The 21,516-nt window shown below is 35.2% G+C and overlaps 1 protein-coding gene across 4 annotated transcripts in view; it reads left to right on the top strand.

Moving 5' to 3' along the window:
• The window catches only part of LOC127870915 (uncharacterized), an 82,153-nt gene extending 60,926 nt beyond the window's left edge, over nucleotides 1-21,227 (top strand). Inside the window, exons 1-7 of one of the 4 annotated variants that reach the window (XM_052413486.1) lie at nucleotides 32-217; nucleotides 3,164-3,789; nucleotides 8,732-9,100; nucleotides 9,654-9,780; nucleotides 10,641-10,780; nucleotides 12,884-13,061; nucleotides 20,596-21,227. In XM_052413486.1, coding sequence (XP_052269446.1) covers nucleotides 3,196-3,789; nucleotides 8,732-9,100; nucleotides 9,654-9,780; nucleotides 10,641-10,780; nucleotides 12,884-13,061; nucleotides 20,596-20,852 — 1,665 coding nt within the window. In that variant the 5' untranslated portion in view covers nucleotides 32-217; nucleotides 3,164-3,195 and the 3' untranslated portion in view covers nucleotides 20,853-21,227. Of the gene's footprint in view, nucleotides 1-4; nucleotides 218-3,163; nucleotides 3,790-8,462; nucleotides 9,101-9,653; nucleotides 9,781-10,640; nucleotides 10,781-12,883; nucleotides 13,062-20,577 lie in introns of those variants that run through there. The other 3 variants (XM_052413488.1, XM_052413491.1, XM_052413489.1) reach the window with 3 other exon arrangements.
• The last annotated feature ends 289 nt before the right edge of the window (nucleotides 21,228-21,516 follow it).

Here is a 21,516-nt window from a genome sequence, read left to right as displayed (position 1 = left end):
TCGCTATATGTATACATGTCCCGGTAATTTGAAGTCAAAGTCCCAGATTTGGTCTGAAAATTTATGGCAGGAATGCCAATCCTATGTATAGATAAACAAGTTATTTATAAACGACCAATGACGTAACACTATGCAGCTTTCAATAAACACAGTGCAATATGGCTACAATCGGAATCCAAACAGTGATAGTGTTTTCATATCTGGAATAGCATAACTTGTAAGTTTTGACTAATGCAATAGTTGTAATTCGGAACTCGGTCCAGTCTGGGTTTTGAGCTCCACTGGCCAGAGGCCAGCGGGGCTTATGTCATGGTCCTGTGTCCGTCGTGCGTGCGTCAGTGCGTGCGTGCGTTAACTTTTCCTTAAAACATCTTCTCCTAAAGTACTGGTCCAATTCTGATGAAATTTCTCAGGAATGTTCCTGGGGTGAACCTCTTTCAAATTTGTTCAAAGTATGCCCTGGGGTCAAATTTGACCCCTCCCCGGGGGTCACAAAAATGAAAATTTGCTTATAGAAGGCCTATTTTGTGAAAACTTAAAAAATCTTTTCGTCCATAACCATTGGGCCTAGGGCTATCAAATTTGGTATGTAGAGACATCTAATAGTCCTCTACAAAAATTTCTTCAAATTATGCCCCTGGGGTCAAATTTGACCCTGCCCGGGGGTCACAAAATTAAACATATTCAAATTATGCCCCTGGGGTCAAATTTGACCCTGCCCGGGGGTCACAAAATTGAACATATGCAATTACTTATATAAGGCCTATTTTGTGAAAACTTTCAAAACTTTCTCGTCCATAACCATTGGGCCTAGGGCTATCAAATTTGGTATGTAGAGACATCTAATAGTCCTCTACCTAATTTCTTCAAATTATGCCCCTTGGATCAAATTTGACCCTGCCCGGGGGGTCACAAAATTGAACATATGCTTATATAAGGCCAATTTTGTGAAAACTTTCAAAAACTTTATTGTCCATAACCATTGGGCCTAGGGCTATCAAATTTGGTATGTAGAGACATCTAATAGTCCTCTACCAAATTTCTTCAAATTATGCTACTGGGGTCAAATTTGACCCTGCCCCGGGGGTCACAAAATTGAACATATGCTTATATAAGGCCTATTTTGTGAAAACTTTCAAAATCTTATCGTCCATAACCATTTAGCCTAGGGCTATCAAATTTGGTATGTAGAGACATCTAATAGTCCTCTACCAAATTTCTTCAAATTATGCCCCTGGGGTCAAATTTGACCCGGCCCCGGGGGTCACAAAATTGAACATATGCTTATATAAGGCCTATTTTGTGAAAACTTTCAAAATCTTCCAGTCCATAACCATTGGGCCTAGGGCTATTAAATTTGGTATGTAGAGACATCTAATAATCCTCTACCAAATTTCTTCAAATTATGCCCCTGGGGTCAAATTTGACCCTGCCCCGGGGGTCACAAAATTGAACATATGCTTATATAAGGCCTATTTTGTGAAAACTTTCAAAATTTTCGTCCATAACCATTGGGCCTAGGGCTAATAAATTTGGTATGTAGAGACATCTTATAGTCCTCTACCAAATTTCTACAAATTATGCCCCTGGGGTCAAATTTGACCCTGCCCCGGGGGTCACAAAATTGAACATATGCTTATATAGGGTCTATTTTGTGAAAACTTTACAAATTCCTGTCCATAACCATTGGGCATAGGGCTACCAAATTTGGTATGTAGTGACATCTTATAGTCCTCTACCAAGTTTTTTCAAATTATGTCCCTGGGGTCAAGTTTGACCCTGCCCCGAGGGTCACAAAATTGAACATATGCTTATATAAGGCCTATTTTGTGAAAACTTTAAAAATCTTTCTGTCCATAACCGTATGGCATAGGGCTACCAAATTTGGTATGTAGTGACATGTAATAGTTCTCTTCTTAGTTTGTTCAAATTATGCCCCTGGGGTCAAATTTGAAACATATTAACAGGTTTGGTGACGTAATTATGTCATTGCATTATTATACAATTGTGTGTAGGCCTGGGCATACAGTTTTAATGGAAGTTTGTCAACGGAAATACAAAGACATTTACTTTATCGTATATATATTAAACTATTCACATGTATTGGTAATAATAAAGACAAGTACCAAACAACAAAAACATAAATATCCTCAGTCCATTCGTAGTACTAGAACTAATATATTGATTCATATAAGTTGGTTATTTATATGTCAATGTATATAGCCCTATTGCGATGTTTTTCCTTAAATGTCATCTAAAAAAATAGAAGAAAATTATTTGCTCAAGACCATGCGCGCGCTCAGAAATCGGAAAAAACAACAGTGCGCGAGTTCCGAATGAAATCTTTTATTAAGAAATCTCGTCCATGAGGATTCCGGGTTGTTATATGAATTTGCAGACTTTAAAGACGAGTTTGAAAAAAAAATCACCTGCGGTCCAAAACTAGGTCACTAGGACTGGTCAAATCTTAGAAAAGCTTTTTGACACCCTAGAAGTGACATTTTTTACCTAATCTTTATGAAACTTGGTAAGAATGTGATTCTCATTGAAGTTTCAAATGAGTTTGAAAATGGGTCATCCAGGGTTAAAAACTAGGTCACTAGGTCAAATCTTAGGAAAGATTGTTTTTACCCTAGAGGCAACATGTTTGACCCAATCTTAATAAAATTTGTTCAGAACATACATGTGCCATATTGAAATAATATGGCACATGTTAATATTGACAAAAATATTATAATATTGACAAAAATATGTTGACTCAATCCTCAGGTGAACAATAAAGGGCCATCATGGCCGTCTTGTTATAAGATATTTTTTTTTACATATTATTTTGGCTTTTATTATATAATTTGGAAAATTGCCTACAAATTAGGAAAACATATTGAGTCATATTTTGCATTGGGAATCAGTAAGATATTCTGACCCACAGAATCTCTAGAAAAAGGCCTGTAGAGCTTCTCTGCACAACTGCTCATTTGTGTGTGTTTTTTTCATTTGGCTAACACAATGAATATCTCAGTGCTGCAGCGCACATTGTCATATGTTGTAGTGCTCTAGATATTTGAAATTAATATATTGTGTGAACAGCAAAATAATATTCATCTCTGTTTCAGAATGCAGTTAATAATGTGTAAGAAAGATAACCTTGGCTTTTTTTTTTCAGACGCTACATTAAGAGAAAGGAACTCTTTATTTATGCCAAGTAGGTGCAGGCAGCCTAGTACCAGTACTTCTGTAGGCAAAAGAAAACGTCCACGAACTTGGACTGCTAATTTGATGTGCCTTTCAAACAATCATCAAAATAAGGTACCTAACAGTGCTGAAAAAGAATGCTTATACAAGGCAGGTTTGGGTTTGAAAAAAGTAACTTTTGAAGGAGATGCAAAAGAACAAAGTGTTCACGACACTCTTATTAAACCGTTTACAAAACTTGAACAGTGTGGGGGCTTTGAGCTATTACATTGTAACAGTTCGTGCAGAGAATTGAAAAAACTTAATTGTAAATGGGATGTTAAAACATTGAAAAGTGTTGTAGGACCTCAAGGTAAATTTTATATTAGACCCATTCAAAAGTGTTTGACGGTTGAGGTAGTAACAGAAGATGAAGAAACAGAGTTAATGACAAAGTGTGACATATGCAAACAGGACGTTTCTTTAGGTCAGATACGTAACCATGTTGAGTCCTGTATAGCCACAAATCTGGACCATACAGGAACGTACCTGTATACTTCACAGGGAAATTCAGATGAAGAACTTCCTGAAAGTGCTTCAGAGATAATTCATCAACAGGTACGTGCACTTTGTTTACGGTATTTATAAGTGAATACACTTGCATGTATTTGCTCGCCTTATAAAAATGTTATAATCAAAACCAGACTGTACACAGATTTAATTATTAAAATACTTATTGAACTTGGTCAGAGAAATTTTGTTCTATAAAACAAAATAGCCACCAGGGGCTTCGTCAGTTCTCTTTATATTTTAATGGAGACAGTCAGTTGGAAGTCATTGCTCCCTGTCTGTGGGCAGTTTTTGTTTAAGGAGTGTTGCGGCAGTTTTTGTTTTAAGGGGTGTTGCGGCAGTTTTTCTCCCAATCATATTTTAGATTGTTTAAAATCACTGTTATGCAGATTATCTGCGTTTGTCAGTTTTCTGTGCACAGTGTGTCAAGTTTTAAATAAATACAATATGTTAATTTAATTGTTTTTAAAGGTACATGTATATTTAAAATCAATGGTTCAAATTATGACAAGAAAAAATAAAAAATAAAAAAAATAAACATTTTTATGTCCAACTAATGCATAAATAATTATGTTATTTTGGATTAGTAGCAATGTTTTGTTGTTATGCCCCCACCATGAAATGGCTACAGGCATATAGTGTTTACCCTGTCCGTGTGTTTGTGTGTGTGAATGTGCAAAAAATTGCAATGGTTTCGTGTCGTGTCAATAACTTGCACTAACACCAATAAATAAAGTTGCACAAATTATGTTTCCCCCCCATATTGGTGGGGGGGGGGGACATTTTTTTTTTGTGCTGTCCAGAGATCTGTCTGGATGGATGTTCCTGGAACCTTGTTAGCACTTCTCATAAGCTTGCAACACTTACTAACTATCATAAGGGGACTGTGCAGGCAAAGTTATGTAACTCTAACTGGCATTTTGACAGAATTATGGCCACTTCATACTTAAAAAATTGGAAATTTTGTTAAGTTTTGTGTTTTGATCCACTTTACTCCTAAAGTATCATAGCTATTGCTTTCAGACTTGCAACACTAATTACCATAAGGGGACTGTACAGGACAAGTTGCATAACTCTGGTTGGCATTTTGACAGAATTATGGCTCTTTTTGACTTAGTAACTTTGAATATTTGGTTAAATTTTGTGTTAAGATCCACTTTACTTCTAAAGTATCAAGGCTTTTGCTTTCAAACTTCAAATACATTCAAAATCTGTACATATTTGGTGCTTTTAGGGAAAACAGGGCTTAATGCATGTCAAATAAGATTAGCCTGTGCACACTGATTTGCCTGTGCAATGCGCACAAGCCAATCAAGGACGACACCCTCTGATTTTATGTTGATTTTCGTTTAAAGAGAGTCTGTGGTACTGGGATGACAATGAATGCATATGCATTAAGCCCTGTTTTTCCAAAATGAAGCTTAAATTATCTTTCTTATTAATTATTTGAAGAAAAAAAACACATCTCAACCTGTGCTTTAAGACAAACTCTTTATAAATTTGAATGGGTTGTGTTCATTTCAAACTTGACATATAAAAAGCTATAACATAATTTTGAAAACTGAGTTGCGTCTAAGATTATGCAATAGCCAACAATATCAGTGCCTTCAGCGCTTTGATTTTAGGTGTATCTACTTTCTAGCTTGTTTTTGTTGTGAACACAGTTTGCCATCATTTCCTAGCTGAAACCTGAGATGAGTATATCTGGCATTTGTTAGAAAAATATTTTGTCCTGAACATAACCTGAATCTGAGATAACAGCGACAATTTTATGGAAACTTTATAGGGAACATTTATTTTAGTGAATAACTTTTGTCGTACATGTTGTTTAATATTTTGATTTAATGAACTTCAATTCACTATTTAATTAAAAAGAAGTTCTATATTAATTAAATTGAATTTTGTTCATATGGAATGTTCTATTTTCAATAACCATTTAAAACTCTGAGGTTTAAAGGGGCCTTTTCACAGATTTTGGCATGTTTTGAAGTTTGTCATTAAATGCTTTGTATCGATAAATGTAAACATTGGATATAAAGCTGCTTTTAGGCAAAGCAGGCCTGGGCCTACATTTTTTTTAAACATTAAAATGTTGACCCTGAGGTGGGTGAGGGGTTAGAAATCTGCATTTCATGTTGACATTATCCTAAGACAATCAATTCTGACACATTCCGAATGATGTAAATGACCGCGGAAATTTAATCACAGAGAAACGGATGTTTCGATCAATGAAATCATCAACACATTTGCCTCGGTTAAGTGTAGAAATATTGATTTCTTGTAATTGATGCACTTGTTAGAATAATTAGTGTAATAGATGAACTATAAGTTAGTTTAACACTCAACACGTTACGGTGCCGTTATAGACATGCAGCCAGTATTATTGGAAAGAATTCCCATGGTTTGACTTGTGAATAAGTGTGGTGTAACACTTTTAAATGTTTCTCTGTTCCATATTGTTTTAAAATTTAGTTCTCTGGTATGAAGATAATACAGTAAAATTTAGTTCACTAACATCGAGATAAACAGTAAAATATCAAAGAAAAACAGGCAAAAGTCTTATATTTTCGGCAAATATCTTATTATTTGTCTAGATAAGCTTCAAATCTCACCACAGGCGTTATAGGATTTAAAAATTGTCCAGGGGAGGACATCCGGACCCCCCGTTTTTATGTATTATATCCGGGCCTACAGCTAAAAAATGCTAGCTACGCCCCTGTTCTGGATACAATGCCAGATGTATTTTATACTTTATATAAGCAATCCTTGTTAAGTTTCACAAAATATAACGACAACAACAGAACTCTCCAAATTATAAATTTGTTTTGCGTTGCAACGCTTGATAATTTTCGGGTTTTTAAATAGTCAACAGATGCATATAATGGCTATTTTAGAGCATGGTACATGTTCAGTATTACTGTTTCTGCACAAATATCATAACTAAAACGAAAATTTGCGAATCTGAAACAACTTTTTTCAATTTTGTAAATTACCCAAACGTGAAAAGGCCCCTTTAAAAGACACAGTCCCATTATGATTTTATGAAGAGAGATGTAATATATAATGTGTTACGACAGGTTATGTTAATTTCTTTCTTTCATATACCTTTTCACTTATGTAACAATACAGTAGTTGATGTATCACGCACGAATCATAATTAAAAAAGAAAAAAGAAAAGGGGATGTCATGTATTGTAATGTAAGGGGCACATCTCGTATTGTCCTGTTAAAGCATGCAGTCATGAGTTATTATCCCCTCCATAGGCGGAGGGATATTGTTTTGGTGTTGTCTGTCCTTCTTTCTGTCCGTCCGTCCGTCCGGAGCCATATCTTTGAAGTGCTTTGGCGGATTTCATTGAAACTTTGTATGAGTATATATATATGGATAAGAGGATGACGCACGCCAAATGGCATTGTACACCATCTGTTAATAACGGAGTTATGGCCCTTTGTATCGTGAAAAAATGCTTTTTAATATAAGCTTAGAGCTTTATCTCCATTAACACATGAGCCAGAGCCATGAAACTTGCCATAGATGTTCTCAATCATCTGGGGGTGCTTCACATTCAACACCCATAATCCTAGGGGCTAAGGTCAAGGTCACACATTGAGGTCAAAGGTTGTTCTCCATCCGTCCAGAACACTTTTGTGTCCAGAAGCATATTGGCCGGGGATATCAATTCAACGAATTTGCTTGTTTGTATTGAGGTTTTATCTGTCTCTGCAAAGGGGCGGAGCATTTTTCCTTATACGGCTATATATGGCTATAGTAAAATCTTGTTAACACTCTAGAGGCCACATTTATTGTCCAATCTTAATGAAACTTGGTCAGAAGATTCATCCCAGTAATATCTTGGACGAGTTTGAAAATGATGCCGGTTGGTTGAAAAACATGGCCGCCAGGGGGCGGGGCATTTTTCCTTATATGGCTATAGTAAAACCTTGTTAACACTCTAGAGGCCACATTTATTGTCCAATCTTGATGAAATATGGTCAGGTAATTTGTCTTAATGATATCTTGGGTGAGTTCGAAAATGGTTACGTTTGCTTGAATAACATGGCCGCCAAGGGGCGGGGCATTTTTCCTTATATGGCTATATAAGGCTATAGTAAAATCCTGTTAACACTCTAGAGGCCACATTTATAGTCCGATCTTCATGAAACTCGGTCAGAAGATTCATCCCAATAATATCTTGGACGAGTTTAAAAATGATGCCGGTTGGTTGAAAAACATGGCCACCACAGGGGCTGGGCTATTTTCCTTATATGGCTATAGTAAAACCTTGTTAACACTCTAGAGGTCACATTTATTTTCCGATCATCATGAAACTTGGTCAGAATATTTGTCCCAATGATATCTTGGATGAGTTCGAAAATCGAAAATGGTTTTGGTTGCTTAAAAAACATGGCCACCAGGGGCGGGGCATTTTTCCTTATATGGGTATATATGGCTATAGTAAGACCTTGTTAACACTCTAGAGGCCACATTTATTGTCAAATCTTCATGAAATTTGGTCAGAAGATGTGTCTCAATAAATCTTGGATGAGTTCGAAAATAATTATGTTTGCTTGAAAAAAATGGCTTCCAAGGGGCGGGGCATTTTTCCTTATATGGCTATAGTAAAATCTTGTAAACACTCTAGAGGCCACATTACTGTCCGATCTTCATGAAACTTGGTCAGAAGATTAATCCTGATAATATCTTAGATTAGTTCAAAAATGATGCCGGTTGGTTGAAAAACATGGCTGCCAGGGGGCGGGGCATTTTTCCTTATATGGCTATAGTAAAACCTTGTTAACACTCTAGAGGCCACATTTATTTTCCGATCTTTGTGAAACTTGGTCAGAAGATTTGTCCCAAAAATATCTTGTTATCTCAGGTGAGCGACTTTGGGCCTTTCAGGCCCTCTTTTCTTATTTTTGGAAGATAATGTAATAAATGCCCAGACCCCCACACTATACACCCCTCACCACAGTTGTTTCAATTTCAGGGGTTTTCCATGGAATTCCATGATTTACCAGAGATTGCCAGCATAACTTCCATGGTGACCCTGGACAATGTACTCCCGGGCAGTGAGGATCAGCATAATGGAGATTATTTAAGTACAATTGTTAAAAAGTGTACTACATTTTGTAAATCCAATGATGTGTCTGATCCTATTCATGTGCTAAAGATCTTTCAAAAAGAGATTGTCACTGGGATACCATTAGAACTAACAGAAGAGACATCATCTACGGGCATTTATGGTGAAACCAATTTCATTTTGGTAGACAGAGGCGATCTACTGAAAACAGCAATTGAGGAAATAAGGGCAATAAGCGACATGAGGAAATGCCTTGAAGTTCAGTTCTATGGAGAGGTAAATACATATAAAGTGTAGAAAAAAATCCACATACCCAAATGACCATACGATTTTCCAATTCCAAGTCTACTTCACTGAAAATAATTCCCTGTTTGTGATTATTGTGTTTCACTATATTACATTTTTCATAAATATGATTTTTCAAACTTTGAAAAATATAGAAAGAATGTTGCAAAGAGGTTTGGAAATTTTGGGGCATTGAATTTCCTTGTTTTAGTGTCAGCGGGTTCTTGCCTAGCCATGATATGGGAATAACGTAATCTTTTACACCCCAGCAAACGAAGTTTGCAAGGGAGTATGTAGTTGTCATTTTGTTGGTTGGTCGGCTGTGGGTTTGTTCATCTCTCTCTGACTGCTCCAACAGGTGGATCAAACTACTCATAAATTGTGTAAGTAATTGACTTGAAACTGGACATGTGTCATAAGGAAAAACTGTATATGTGCAAGACCCAATTTTAACATGCGGTGATTCACCATTTTGGTAAAAAAAATGCGAACATTAGTGTCTGTAACAAATCTAGTGGGTTGTACCTGTCATTTAATTTTGCAGTGTGCTGCTGATTTTGGAGGTCCAAGAAAGGAATTCTTCTCTCTTGTCCTGCATTGCATTAAGGAAGAATACTTCGAGCCAGTGAGAGAGTGGTCAGATGACTATGAAGCTGTTGGCAGAATATTGGGTAAATTTATTAAATTAAGCTTATTTGACTGGGACAAAGTGCCATATAGTGGCCTGTACTTAGTGTTCCAAAGGCAAAGTCCAAGTCATTCAGGCTTTGAAAAATACATTATCCCAGTTGTACATACAGGGTTCTTGAACTCTGATATATGAGGCAAAAATTCAGCCCCATAAGCACAGTGAAAATGTATATAATGACGTTCTCCCATTTCAGAAACAAATTTCCCCCATAGTGATTTAAAATAATTGCCAAAGTGGTGCTGTTTTGCTTTTATTTGTAAATCCTTGTTCAAAAACAGGCCACTGCAGTATAATGTAACTTTAATGAGCATCTCAAATTGTTTATTCTGAAAATTTATGATAGTATATCACATTTCAGCAAGGTAATTTATTCTCAGTTTTAAAGGGACCGTCAACCACGAATGACGAAAAAAGAAAAGTTCTAAAATAACGTATTTTTGTACAATTTATATTAGTTTATTTTGATTAAAATACCAGGACTGGTATATAACATAGAACTTAGAACTCTATTTTAGAACTTTTCTTTTTTCATCATTCGTAGTTGATGGTCCCTTTAAGGTGTTTACAGCTTGTTATTTTTAGATATCATAAAACCTTCTAGCTTTTAACTTTAATAATATTTTATTGCATTTTTATGCCCTTGCCATGAAATTGCCCTGGGACCAAGAGGAAATTCAGGTTAAGTGAGGATTCCCGTTTAGAGGGGAAATCAACTATTTTGCTTTCAGTTGGTCATTTACATAGTCTAATGTGAAAAACTTTTCTTGGGTGAGGAGTTGATTTCCCAATGAGACATGTACAAAAATATATAAATATTTTGAGGTACATTTAACATTCCAGCTCTGAGCACTATTCAAAACGGAAGATTACCTAGAATTATGTCAGCAGAGCTAGTGGAGAAAGTATTCAATCAAGTGCTGCCTGTAGACAAGTACATCCAGGACCTAAGAAAAGGTCTTGACAGTCTTGGTCTTGTTCAGGTAAATAATATTGAATGTTGCAAATAGAAGTTCTGATTAGAGCAGTTAAACCAATGTACAGCGGATGAACCAACAGTTATTACGGTATACAAAACATGCTTATTAGTCCCCTGCCTGTTTCCAGAGGGGACTATAGTGTCTGTCGATGTCAGTCTGTCTGTCCGTGTGTCTATCCGAGGTGGTTTCCGGATGATAACTTCACTTAGGGCTGATGGATTTGTTTGAAAGTTGGTCTGTAGGTAGCTTAGGGGAAGATCTGGTGTGGGATTGCATATGGGGTCAAAGGGTCAAATATCTAGGTCACTGTTACTAAAAATAGAAATTTGGTTTCAATTAACATACATTAAATTCACATTCTTCAACTATCGTGCATGCTGTAACTGTAAATGCACAAATAACATTGTAAATCTAGCAGATGCTGCCGTATAAACACAGCTAACCTTCAAGTAATGCAGGTAGGTGATGGTAGGGGACATGTATTGCGTGCAATACTAACTGTAAGCTTGTTTAAAGTTAATTGTATGGCCCTTAAAATAAGTATAGGTGGGTTGTTGTTTTTTTCTCCATTTTTATAAGCCCAATGTGTGGTTTTGCAGACTACCACTTAAATGTCTTAACCAAACCCATATACATGACAATACCATTTATTTTATAACCGAAATAATATATCTTCATTCATGACTTTGTTATGAACAAAACGAGTGCTTCAACATAATGGAATTGTGCATTTGACCAGCGAAGAAGGATGATATATGTATTATTACAAAACATGTAAAACAATTAAGTTCCCATTCAATTATTATATCCCCATAAACAAAGTTTAGGGGGGTATATAGGAGTGCACTTGTCTGTCAGTTGGGCCGTTTCATGGTTTCCACTCAATAACTTGAGTTTGGTTTGACCTGTTGATGAAACTAGGATAGTGCCTTGTATCAAGACTTTGCTCGGGATTGATTTTGGGGTCCATCACAGGGCTTTTTTTCACCACTTTGGGAACATGACTTATACCCTTGAAATTAGTAATTTAAGCATCTTTTGACCACAAATTGGGAAAATATTAGTAGTATTAAAAAATTATGAAAATGTTGGTAACTTATCATAAAATAGAACGACATGAGCTGAAACCAATCACTAAAATGGTGATTTCAACCTACCAGTCCTTTTCTGCACTGAAAAATTTCATTATTTTTGAATTTTTAAAACTGAGGCTATCCATTGGGATTTTTTTACTCGATTTGGGATATGTTTTGCCATTGGAAATATGACCAAATAACGGCTATAAAATCAGCTGGAAAAAAGCCCTGCATCAGATTAAGGTCAAGGTCACCGTGGCTAACAATAGAAAAATGGTTTCCGATCAAAAATTTCTATTTCATATTAGATACCGTAATGAAACATGATTTAAAGGATGCTAATGACGAGACCTTGCCTCAGACTGCTTTTGGGGTCAAGGTCACTGTGACTTAAGTAAAGAGAGTTGATCCGTATCATGGTTTCCGCTCAATAACTTGAGTTTGGTTTGACCTGTTAACATGAAACTTGGTAGGATAAGCTTTTCTTTTTTTGTGAAGACAACATGCGGAATATTCTGTGTCAGTGTGGCATATGGGGGTATTCGTCTGGTCTGTGACAAAGCTCTAGTTGTACATTATTATCATGATGTACCAGTATAACTTTTTTTACCAATAGCATACAAAAGCATTTGGCCAATGTCCAGCATTTAAATATTGCAAATCATATCCATCAGTTGAGTTGCCTTCTTTCTTGTTTTACAAAATCTTTAACACAATAGAGGGCAAAGTTTTGAACCCATGTGACTAATATGACCAGAATATATAACTCTTGACATTATCAGATTCTGGGTCTACAAATTGAATGTAGTTAATTTCATGTATCTTAATATAACAAAGTCAAATCCATTCTTATGAGCACATTAATTTTATATTTTAAAACAATCACTCTATCGTGAGCGATTAAGGGATATTATGGCTATCTTGTTTTTGGAATGTGTATATCCATTAAAATCCTGTATAGTTGCAATAGAAATTGCAGTTTGAGTTTAAGTTTTTGAACAGCAAGATTTTGTTGAACCTTCGTTTTCAGCTTGTTCAAGAACTGCCAGCTGTTATTCACCTGTTCACACCTCAACAGTCGAATCCTTTAACGGTGAAGATGTTGACACACCTATTGAACCCACAGTTTAGTGCTGAAGGGTCAAACAGAAGACAGAGAGAGAATTCCACATACACGTTGTTCATCAAATACATGCGTGAAGCTGCAAGTAAGTTCCATTCAGTGTTTATACATTCAATTGTGGTATGCATCCTTTTTGTATACACTAAAGTCTTAAATTGTGTCTAAATAGCTCCACTTTTCAAAGGAAAAGATTGTCAAACGCTATTCAGAGCTCCAGATAAGGGCTGTACAGCCGTAAAAACGCCTTTTTTCATGAAGATTTACGCATTAATTTTTATAAACTGGACGTACAATTACGACTTTAATATCCATTTACGCATTTACGAACAAAATCTGGCCGTACCGATTCGTCTGCGTCAGCGCGGCGTGATTTGTTGGTCTCTAACCTAACGGCTTTTTTCGTTAATTTAAATTACCGAAAAGTTGTAGACTGGGTTCATATATTATTGTCTATTCTGTTGCGTGATTTCCTGTAACTTGTAAATCCGTCAAAAACAATATGTCTGCGCGCAATGGAATGCCGGCTTAACCGAAAGCGGTTCAGAACAACACTTTGTTGTCAAATAATGACTACATACGGTGTCGTCTAACCATCCTGACATTAAATCTGTAAACCCAGAAAAAGACATTGTCGCCCCGATATTAAACGATTTGATTGCATCGATGGCTTAAAACGTTAGAAAACACGATGGGAAACGGATGAGACAGTGAAATAAGTGTTCATTTACTTAGCTTACTAGTTGGCTTGTGTTTTCTTGTCAAGAAAAATGAAGAAATAGTATTAGTCATGAGTTTTAATGTGAAGTTGGGTTTGCATCATAATTCAGAATGGAAAACCTAATACAGTAACTGTTTAAGAACTACATATATTAATTATAATTGCTGCAAATGGGGTCCATACAATAACCGAAAAGCACCGAAAAGCACCGAAAAGCACCGAAAAGCACTCAATTTCTCTCTATATATATGCAATATATCGTTTTTAGTGTATGTTAACGAGTTTAATTAGTAATAAATGGTTATATGATTGTATGTTTATACTACATTGTGCCCAAAATGGTAAATATCGGCAATTACCGACCGAAAAGCACTTCATGTGGAAACCGAAAAGCACTCAATTTCTCGCTATATATATGAATATTTGCGTTTCTATTGTGTGTAAACGGATTAAATTAGTTATAAATGGTTATATTTCATGCATATTTATACTACCTTGGGTTTATTATGAGGTATTAAGCCCCAAAATTGGATAAATATCGGCAATATACCGACCGAAAAGCACTTCAAGTGAAGACCGAAAAGCACTCAATTTCTCGCTATATATATGAATATTTGCGTTTCTATTGTGTGTAAACGGTTTAAATTAGTTATAAATGGTTATATTTCATGCATATTTATACTACCTTGTGTTTATTATGAGGTATTAAGCCCCAAAATTGGATAAATATCGGCAATATACCGACCGAAAAGCACTTCATGTGAAGACCGAAAAGCACTCAATTTCTCGCTATATATATGAATATTTGCGTTTCTATTGTGTGTAAACGGTTTAAATTAGTTATAAATGGTTATATTTCATGCATATTTATACTACCTTGTGTTTATTATGAGGTATTAATGCCCGAAATTGGATAAATATCGGCAATATACCGACCGAAAAGCACTTCATGTGAAGATCGAAAAGCACTCAATTTCTCGCTATATATATGAATATTTGCGTTTCTATTGGGTGTAAACGGATTGAATTAGTTACAAATGGTTATATTTCATGCATATTTATACTACCTTGGGTTTATAACGAGGTATAAATGCCCGAAATTTTATAAATATCGGCAATATACCGACCGAAAAGCACTTCATGTGAAGACCGAATATCACTCAATTTCTCGCTATATATATATAATATTTGCGTTCCTATTGTGTGTAAACGGTTTAAATTAGTTATAAATGGTTATATTGCATGCATATTTATACTACCTTGTGTTTATTATGAGGTATTAATGCCCAAAATTGGTTAAATATCGGCAATATACCGACCGAAAAGCACTCCCGCGACAGCAGAGAATCACCGAAAAGCACTCAAGTTCTCTATATATACATGCAAGTTAACTATAAGGGCCGATTTTAATGGATTGAACAGATGTACATATTTATTTAGTCAATAATGACTTCATTAAATAAAAAGTTTAAATATAAAGCTCATTACTATTTTTGGTGGCCACCGAAAAGCACTCCCGCGACAGCACAGAATCACCGAAAAGCACTCAATTTCTCTATATATAAACGAAACTAAGCTATAAGTGCCGTTTATAATGGATTGAAAAGATGTACATATTTATTTAGTCAATAATGACTTCGTTAAATATTGATTTAAGTTTAAAGATAAAGCACAAGCACTCAATTTCTCTCTATATTTAATATAATCAATGATGACTTCGTTAAATATTGATTTAAGTTTGAAAATAAAGCACTATATATATATGAGGCGCGTTCTGAGAAAAGTGGGCTTAATGCATGTGCTTAAAGTGTCGTCACTGATTAGCCTGTGCAGTCCGCACTGCTAATCAGGGACGACACTTTTCGCCCAAACGTGATTTTCGGTGAGGAGTGACTTCCTTGAAACTAAAAATACCATAAAAGCGGAAAGTGTCGTCCCTGATTAGCCTGTGCGGACTGCGTAGGCTAATCTGGGATGACATTTCTACAGCTAACATTTAATCAAGCGCGTAAACTTCTCAAAAAACGATATTTCCCTATTTCCGTTCACATTTTAAAAATGTATGTATTAATGGCTTACTAACGATCGATTGGTCATTGTCGGCTCGGGTACTACCTACATGTATTTCCCGCCCAAAATCCGATGTCGTAAAACGCGCTAACGATTATCTTAAACAAACTTCTGTTAAGAAAAACTGCATCAACATGAGTATGAGTTACTTAAGAGTACCCGGGGTACATGTAAGTTTTACCCGAGCCGACAATGACCAATCGAGCGTTACTAACAGTAAAATACCCAACAGCGGTATAATGTTATAGATTTATTTTTGCATTAACATTAATTCAAAACATTTTTAGTTCAAAATGTTATTCACGTTAAATAAATACATCAGTTCTTCTGTTCATTTGCATCAAATTTAAGGTTAAAGTCCGATTGTTTTTAAAAAACTGCTATTTTATGAATATATCAAGCATGTACACTTAACAATAATGATGTTTTAAAATTTTGTGAAGTGCGCGGGCCATTGAACGTTGAGATAAGCAATGTTGCGAATTAAATTACACATAATTAAAAACTTATTTATTGTAGGATACCGATTACACGGAGCTTGATTACGCTGCGAACTAGAACTCTGCCGCAATGTATCTCCAATGAAAGATGTAACATTAATTCAAGCACGTATACTTACCAAAAAAAAAATATTTCTTTATTTCCGTTATCAGTTTAAAAATGATGGTATTAAGGTGTTACTAAACAGTAAAATACCCAACAGCGATCGGGATTAATGCACTTGGCCGCTAGACGAAAAATTTTATACAACTATTCTGGGCAAATTTCACTTTCAATAAATACATCAGTTATTTTTATCAACCAAATTCCTGTTGTGTGCTACTGTTTCTTATCAGAATTATATATTTTACAATACACCATCAGACCCGAATGAATACACCATTTATTCCAAGCAGGTAAATAACAATTACTATAATAAAACAGTGGAAGTCTACACGGTGTATTAGCAACCTGCTGTGGTGATCTTATCAGTTCAATACACAGGAACATGGCTACTGTACTGGAATTGGAATTACAGCCAAAATAACTGTTTTCATTTCAGTCTACACTGTGTATTAGCAACCTGCTGTGGTGATCTTATCATCTCAATACACAGGAACATGGCTACTGTATTGGAAATATCGGATTTACAGCCAAAATAACTTTCATTTATTGCTGAAGTGGTGTGCACTAACAATTGATCCACCTCACCGTTGCACTTTTTTTTTATTACATTAATTAATTTACTGAGTCGGCGCTGCGCTAATAAAGTGTGATGGTGGAAATTAAGAAATAAGATATATTTTCGCATGAAAACTGAATACACATGATACATGGATAAAATATATATAAGACACATTTGAATTTTTCATTCCTCCAAAAATTAGCACGTAGTCACATATATATAAGATAGATTAAATACCAGAAAACAATATAAGTAAGACACATTTGCATCTTTCATATCTTAAAAAAACAACATGTGAATTTAAAGAAATACATTTATTACTGGCACTAGCTATTCTAAAAGTCGGCCGTCAACATAAGTTCAAAGAAGGAACCACAATTAAATACGATCCATTTTCGAATGGTACTGATTGTATAGCAAGTAGTCACATATTAATTCTAGCTTGCATTAGTTAAAATAATTTTGTTAATTTTGTTAATTAAGGTCAAATTAATCTGTACTTTAGAGATTAAAAGGGTTTAAAGACGGCGCTAATAAAGTGTGATTGTGCCCGTGCCTGAAATATACGTGACACGTTGACACGTTGTTTTTTCTGCACTCATTTGGGGAGCTATTGAATTTCAAGTGTACATGTTGATTTTTTTGTATCTTCAATTAAAATCGCTATTATTAATACAGAGCACATTAACTAAAAGTCATGCTGCAATTTCTATTCAAGAGTTTCACGTCAATTAGAAATACTTAACACATATACATCAATTTACGTATAAGATGATAAACACCATGAAATGCTTTTCGGTTGGTACATTGCCGATATATTTATAACTTGCTACCTGTTTTTTATAAAAAAATATATATTATATTCGATTTTTAACATGAATGTCTCAGTCCTCTAAACCGAAAAGATCCGTAACATAAAATAGTGTCTTTGTGTCGTATGAACGAATCTGCACTAAAACTAAGATTAGATTCACATCGTACATCGAATAATTAATTGAGCACATGTAAATCAACAAAACTGTACATTAATTCACACGAGCCGCACTGTTCGGACATGAATTAAAGGCACCGATCATAACGCAACTTCTCATCATTATCTGGAATATAATTAATTGAAGGTGCGAAAATCTATTTCCAAACTGCTTTGTGCTGATTAAAGAAGCGTACCGGCCGTTCGTTCACAAGTTGTTAATGATGACTTCAGACATTAAAATTAAGTTTCAATATGAACAGACTTTGACTAAATAAATATGTACATCTTTTCAATCCATTAAAATCGGCCCTTATAGTTAACTTGCATGTATATATAGAGAACTTGAGTGCTTTTCGGTGATTCTCTGCTGTCGCGGGAGTGCTTTTCGGTCGGTATATTGCCGATATTTAACCCATTTTGGGCATTAATACCTCATAATAAACACAAGGTAGTATAAAAATGCATGCAATATACCATTTATAACTAATTTAAACCGTTTACACATAATAGGAACGCAAATATTATATATATATAGCGAGAAATTGAGTGCTTTTCGGTCTTCACATGAAGTGCTTTTCGGTCGGTATATTGCCGATATTTATCCAATTTCGGGCATTAATACCTCGTTATAAACACAAGGTAGTATAAATATGCATGAAATATAACAATTTATAACTAATTCAATCCGTTTACACCCAATAGAAAACGCAAATATTCACATATATAGCGAGAAATTGAGTGTTTTTCGGTCTTCACATGAAGTGCTTTTCGGTCGGTATATTGCCGATATTTCTCCAATTTCGGGCATTAATACCTCGTTATAAACACAAGGTAGTATAAATATGCATGCAATATACCATTTATAACTAATTTAAACCGTTTACACATAATAGGAACGCAAATATTATATATATATAGCGAGAAATTGAGTGCTTTTCGGTCTTCACATGAAGTGCTTTTCGGTCGGTATATTGCCGATATTTATCCAATTTCGGGCATTAATACCTCGTTATAAACCCAAGGTAGTATAAATGTGCATGAAATATAACCATTTATAACTAATTCACTCCGTTTACACCCAATAGAAACGCAAATATTCATATATATAGCGAGAAATTGAGTGCTTTTCGGTCTTCACATGAAGTGCTTTTCGGTCGGTATATTGCCGATATTTATCCAATTTCGGGCATTAATACCTCGTTATAAACCCAAGGTAGTATAAATGTGCATGAAATATAACCATTTATAACTAATTCAATCCGTTTACACCCAATAGAAACGCAAATATTCATATATATAGCGAGAAATTGAGTGCTTTTCGGTTTCCACATGAAGTGCTTTTCGGTCGGTAATTGCCGATATTTACCATTTTGGGCACAATGTAGTATAAACATACAATCATATAACCATTTATTACTAATTAAACTCGTTAACATACACTAAAAACGATATATTGCATATATATAGAGAGAAATTGAGTGCTTTTCGGTGCTTTTCGGTGCTTTTCGGTTATTGTATGGACCGCTGCAAATGTTTCTGTAAAGTCAGTTACGCACCCTTCAATATCCAAGAACACGGGTAGTACAGTACTACCTGTATTTTTGGATATGGTAGTACAGGTACTAATTGATTTTAAGCGTTACTCATTTTCTTTCTGTCAGTGGCAGTACCGTTACTAATTTCACAAATCCTTATCTGGAGCTCTGGCTATTGTCAATTGATCCTCTTGTTTGTGTTTGGTAATGTTTATATTTATCCCCCAATTGCACAGTAGCAGTCAAAAGATATTTTGTTCATCTTCACAAAGGCAGGGTCATGTATATTACCATAGTTAAAGAGTTCAAATGTTCATAATGGTTATGTTTAATTTGAAAAAGGTCCATCTTTTAGAAACCAAGTAGTCTTGTCCAACGCATATTTTAGTACAAACTATGCTTGTCTTAAATGATATTGTCATCACCAGAGAGCATAATTTGGTACTTAGTATTTCAATCGCTATATTGCAGTTAAACACTCCAATTGCAAGCGAAATGACTACTTGTGTAATATATATTACACAGATCTTCTAACGATTATTTTGTTATTTTACTCTTGTTTGTGCATTTTATTTATAGTCTCAGTTGTGTACCACTATAAGCCTCCATATATACCCTCCTGTTAATTGTTCAGCAAGGTGTGTTTATTTGCTGGCAATACTTAAACTGCATTTTAAACTGGTGTGTGATGTTATTTGGCAGCCATATTATTTTCTGTGTAAACTATTCACTGGTTGACTTCCGGATTCATCAAACCTTGAACCTCCCCCAGTCTATACTGGGGAACATATTGTTTTTGCCCTGTCTGTTGGTGCAAAAGTATATGTATGCATTATATGTCATACCTTTTAAACGAAAATTTTGCCCAAAACATTATAGAATAATTTCTGTAAAGCAAGCATTCAAATACTGTTAAAGCATGTTGGATGTTTTAAGTAAGTTAGCTTATTCCATTAAATTTTCAAGGTAAGTATTATTATGAAAATTTAAAATTTCATAAATCATTCCTAAAAAGTTATTTCACATCAAAATCCCCCCCCCCACACACACATGATTATAACAGTTGATATATCCTTAATATTGCCACTTGCAGAGTGGTAAGTGTGTATAAACAGTTTAACATTTACCAAATTATTTTAGTATTATGTATATCTTCAGGTGGAAGACGAGGTGCTGTAAATCTTGGGAGCATATTAAGGTTTGCCACTGGTACAGAGGAGGAACATGCCTTGAGCTTTGCTCTTCAGCCTTCCATTCAATTTATGGAAAGTGCTAATTTCCTGCCCACTGCAAATACCTGCATAAACAGAATGAATTTATCATTGCCAGATGAAAGTAATCCACTACCACTGCAAGAGGAACTGTTCAATTTGTTTGATCTAGCATTTTGTAACACATTCTTTGGTTTAGAATAAAAAATGACATTCACATATAATTATACCCCCATTACCATTGGTAATAGAGGCTATATAGGAGTCACTCTGTCGGTCAGTCGGGCTGTCACAAAATTTCATCCAATCTTCACCAAACTTGGTCACAAGTTGTATCTAGATGATGTCTAGGTCAAGTTTGAATATGGGTCATGCCAGGTCAAAAACTAGGTCACGGGTCACTTACTGCGTTTTAAACCGAAAGTTTGTCCGGACCATAACCATGTCATTTATCATTAGATTTCAAAATCACTTGGTACATTTGTTCACCATCATAGGACGGTGTGTCATGCAATAGAAGGACGTCGATGTCTCCAAGGTCAAGGTTACACTTTGAATTCAAAGGTCAAGTCGGTCGGTCTGTCTGTCCCAAAAATTTCATCTGATCTTCACCAAACTTGGTCAGAAGTTGTATCTAGATGTTGTCAAGGTCAAGTTTGAATATGGGTCATGCCGGGTCAAAAACTAGGTCACAGGTCACTAACTGCGTTTTAAACTGAAAGTTTGTCTGGACCATAAGTTCATAACCATATCATTTATCATTAGATTTTAAAATGACTTGGTACATTTGTTCACCATAAGTGGACAGTGTGTCATGCAAAAGAATTAAGTCGATATCTCCGATGTCAAGGTCACTCTTGGAGTTCAA

Source organism: Dreissena polymorpha, chromosome 3 (genome assembly GCF_020536995.1).
Source record: "Dreissena polymorpha isolate Duluth1 chromosome 3, UMN_Dpol_1.0, whole genome shotgun sequence".
NCBI classification, from domain to species: domain Eukaryota; kingdom Metazoa; phylum Mollusca; class Bivalvia; order Myida; family Dreissenidae; genus Dreissena; species Dreissena polymorpha.
The sequence above is the reverse complement of the archived record's forward strand: the minus strand, read 5'-3'. Positions and strand labels throughout refer to the sequence as shown.